The sequence below is a fragment of the Anneissia japonica genome, unplaced genomic scaffold (assembly GCF_011630105.1).
Source record: "Anneissia japonica isolate Jap-2015-1 unplaced genomic scaffold, ASM1163010v1 scaffold493_len2256704_cov171, whole genome shotgun sequence".
Taxonomy (NCBI): Eukaryota; Metazoa; Echinodermata; class Crinoidea; order Comatulida; family Comatulidae; genus Anneissia; species Anneissia japonica.
In genome coordinates, this window is record NW_022727062.1 from 218,898 (window position 1) to 223,401 (window position 4,504).

General features: G+C 35.5%; 1 protein-coding gene across 1 annotated transcript; it reads left to right on the forward strand.

Moving 5' to 3' along the window:
* Window positions 1-1,646: 1,646 nt before the first annotated feature.
* On the forward strand, window positions 1,647-4,417 carry LOC117113468 (protein CA_C1420-like). Its single transcript, XM_033256800.1, is given in 5 exon segments — window positions 1,647-2,450; window positions 2,452-2,643; window positions 2,792-2,922; window positions 3,431-3,561; window positions 4,109-4,417. Coding segments are annotated over 5 exon segments (981 nt in total). The 5' UTR covers window positions 1,647-2,160; the 3' UTR covers window positions 4,346-4,417.
* Window positions 4,418-4,504: the final 87 nt, after the last annotated feature.

The window sequence follows — 4,504 nt, forward strand, 5'->3', positions numbered from 1 at the left end:
CGTGTGCATTTATGGCCCATGTGCACGTTAAAGAACACAGTACACTCTTCGGAAAAGAGTAGGGGATTGTCTCCCGGTGTACTGTCCAATCACCACCAGAAGGACCCCACTGGAAATAAGCCTTCTTCGAGACTTTCGTGGGCTATCCTTGGTGTTTACACCGAATAAATCCAATGCAATCCAACATGGCCGGTGTAAGTCATGTGATTGCGATCCACCCAATCACACGCGCGTATATCGAATCCCTTGAAACAGAGTTGGCCAAACTCACTCTATCTACGGCTCTGCTAAACAGAGGCCCTAATAATAGCTTCTGCAAGCTGCCAGCTGAATTGCCTGTATGACGAAGATCGACTGATAGTGGAACGAAACATAGCAGTGGCAGGGGCCCATGTTGGAAAAGGTCATTTCCGGGATATCTGCTGTGGTGGGTCAAAAGGGGGGGGGACTTTCTCAGATGGAGGATCTAGATCACCTCATCCCCACCATAGTTGGAGGTGACAGGCCCATAGCCAGGTCGTGAGTGGATTTCCCGTATGATTAAAAATCGTAACTGTACTGCATCGTGAATGGATTTCCCGTACGACTAAACATCGTAACGGTACAGTACTTGGTTTGGTCTACAGGAGTTCGTGCTTCGAACAGGTCATTCCATTCATAGAAGAAGCCTTTTCATAGAGAAATTGTAACTTTTAGCAAAGGTTTGTCTAGGTCGAAACTAACTCCGGCTGTATAAAAATTGATTAGAATATTGAAAATGTTATACATAAACCTATTTCTAGATTACAGAAAATATGTAAATCTGTATTAAAATGATATAAATTTATATATATATACATAGAAATATTATGCGTAAATATGTATTTAGTATAACAAATTAAATTTAAACGAAAATATGGAAGAAGCAGAGGAAGAAAGAAGAATTGGAAAAAATTGAAAATGAACAATAACAATCATTTTTTCATTATTGCATCACGTTTTTGTGAAAATAACCCATCTTAAAGGACTATCTGTCGTTTTCTTCTTCATGGTTTGCCGGAGTTGCCTATGGCCTACTAAAGTCATCATCGACGAATCGATGGACACCAAAAAGATATAACAATGTTATGTTTTTATACTAATATTATAGGCCTAATATTATTTTTGTAACAGCATGCGTTCGATCAAACAGCCCCTAACTTTATAGACACTATGAGCACTAACTGATTATGATATTATTTTACAATTATTGACCTTTGTTACTGTCCTTATAAGATAATCTATTGGTTTAAATTAATCAGACTTATTTGAGTGTTTCGTAATCTAGGCCTATGTTGTTTTGTGTGTGGGGGGGGGGTGTGTGGGTGTGTGTGTGTGTGTGTAGTATGTAACCTTTGTAAATATGACCATACTGTTTTGTGTAATTTCTCTCAAATCAATACAATTCAATTTAATTTAATTATCAAACACAAAATATACAATTTGAAATTCCGGTTGCTTGTTTACAGATTAAAAATATACTTATTGATACAATCACATACAAAATTGTAAAAGTTAAAATATTAAAAATAGCTGGCTAAAATAGAGTTCTCAACAATATCAAGCAAATGCATAAAAGCATATGTGTATAAAATGAACTGAAAATGTAAAATATTTGCATAGACTGTTATCCGACATAATAACTTTGAATTTTGTTTGAAGGTTTGCATGGCGAAGTAATAATACTTATTATTAATGTTTGAGGTACGGTTGCCAACCAACAACAACAGTTCTTTTCAGAACTATCTACGTGGTGTACCGCAAGTATTAATATAACTTTGAATTTATTATCGGCAGTATTGTGAACAACATCATAATATATTCTTGTCTTCTTGGTCTCTATTATTCTTCAGCTGTCTTATTAATTCGTGGTACAGTTTTTCATGTTCTGTTTATGAAGGTTGCTAAACCAAACTATGCACTAAAGCTTATAACGGATAACATTACCGCCTCATAAATGGAATTTCTTCAATAAAAGAATAGATTGATTGATTGATTGATATTGACTGGGATATCGAGACTATATAAGGGATGGTATAGTCTCGATTGTTGCCTCGCGTTTTTCTTGATCAAGTTCAAAAGTTTAACAATCTCTTAGAAGTCCCCGGCTCTTTCATACAACCTGTTTTGAGATGGCTTTTCATGACAGCAGTTGGCGTTTCAAATGTTCAAATATCCAAGATGTCTGCCGCTATTAGATTTGTAAGTATTTTGATTTTTCTTGAATATTTTGGTTATCTGGAAGGAGGAATGTTGGGAGCATTTGTTTTACCACACGGTGGAATTGCTGCAGATCCAGAGAATTTTAACACAACCAACTCAACGGCGAAATTAGAGGCACAGATATTACATGACACAGTTCAATACGTGGGAAGAAGAATCTCCGAATTAAGCCCAGATCTTATTTTTCTCAGTACACCACACGGAATATCGGATTCGAAAAATTGCCTCTGGAACTGGAGGAACAGATAACTGTAACTGTCCGCCGTGTTGTGTAAATGTATCTGTATATCTGGATTCTAACGTTACTAAACTACTACTTGAAATACTAGAAACGAGACAAAATATAAGTGGAGCGACGGCATTCGGTCCCCCGGGAGGATCGACTGAACCCTTTCCGCTAAGGTGAATAAAAGTTCAGTATAGGCCTATACCGGCCAGTATTTATCTGATAACAGTGTGTTTTTAGATGTAATTAATTATCTCCTCATACGATTATCAGTTTTTATTATACACTTATATACACTTATAAACATCAAATGTTTCCTTTCAGATGGGGTGAAGTGATACCATTGTCATTTATAAACAGAGATACGTTAAAAAGTACTAAGGTTGTAATTTTATCCCATCCAAGCAGGCGATACAATGATGTTGTCAAAATGGTTCCTGAGCTCATAGATATTGGTTTGTTCGATTTAGACCTACATATTGTATGTAAGACACACAATGAACAGCAGCACAAAAGGTCTTAGCATCATTATTGAAGCCTCAATTTAATTTTAAAAATGACCTTAACCGGGCCCCAACATGTTTCGGCTGTGGACTTACTTTGCACCTGAGCAGTCTCAGATTATACATCGGCAACCTCTTTATGCTTTGAAATCATTGTCTAGCATACCACGAAATGGAGATTGAGGACTAAACAGGCCTATGTATAAAGATGGAGTACAATCAAGTTATACAGTATTATATATATATAAGACAAAGTAAAAAGACAAAGTTACATGTTGTTTGTTCAGTGAGTGTTCTCACTGAATTTACAGCCCGCACATACGAATTTATAAACAACACGTGAGCGGAGACCATATAGGTATTAAGCCGGCTACGTATATATAGAAAGAAATTGTATATATTGTGAACAAAGGCGATTAAAAAAAAACCCTCTCGTTTCTTACAGGTGGATCACTTTTAGGTGGATCACTTTTTGATGTACTTGAATTGTCTGGGAAAAAATATGTTGTGATCATCAGCTGTGATCTTGCGCATACTCATGATAAAAATGGCCCCTATGGGTTTTCACCTGCAGCAGCCCCATTTGATGAGGTTTGGACAGTACCATTTTTTTGTTTACAATTAAATGTTGTTTTAAGCCACATTATCTCCGCTAATTGTTTTCTCAATATAGAGTACATATTTGTAATGTTAACATTACCGTACAATATTTTTATGACAAAATAATTTAGGTCTATATTTAATTATATATTATATTGTAACGATTCAGTTATAGATAATACATATGTCAGATATATATATATATGTATATACATATATGAATATACATATATATGTATATATATATATGTACTATAATTAAACATGTTACAAATTAAACTCTCTTCACTTCGACCTGTTTGTCTATTCTGTTCTACATTTCTCTATTTTAACTTTTTACATGAATCAAAGCATTTTGCTCGTTCTTCCCCCATTGTTCCGGCTCCGGTCTACTTACTGTAAAACTTATATTAATAACCCATTATTCTATATAGTAAGCCAATACTCTAATAGTAATCCACCCTAAAAAAAAACAACGAATAGTAACCCAAGGTTACTATCAGAAGTTTTACGGTATATGTAATGTATTATTTTGCAGGCTTGTGGCAATTGGGCTGAGACATTGGATGGAAAATATTTGACTGTGACAGCCGCTGGGTACGTGGAAAAAGCATTATCATGTGGGTACACGGGGTTGGTGATGTTGCATGGGATTTTGAATAGGTCAAGCATGGAAACAGCCTGGAAACCAACTTTACTAGCCAACTATCACCCTAGTTACTATGGGATGATGGTTGCTTCGTTTGAAAGTCCCGACATCGTGCTGTATAGTTAAATACAAGTATTTATAACGATCATGATGACAAAAATATTTGTATTTTATTAAATAAAAATACATCTAGTTCTACAAAGCCTTGATTGTACTAAATAACAGAAGTTTGTGTGCGCACATTCGATCTTCACTATCTGTGGCTGTCTTTAGGTCTAACTTAAA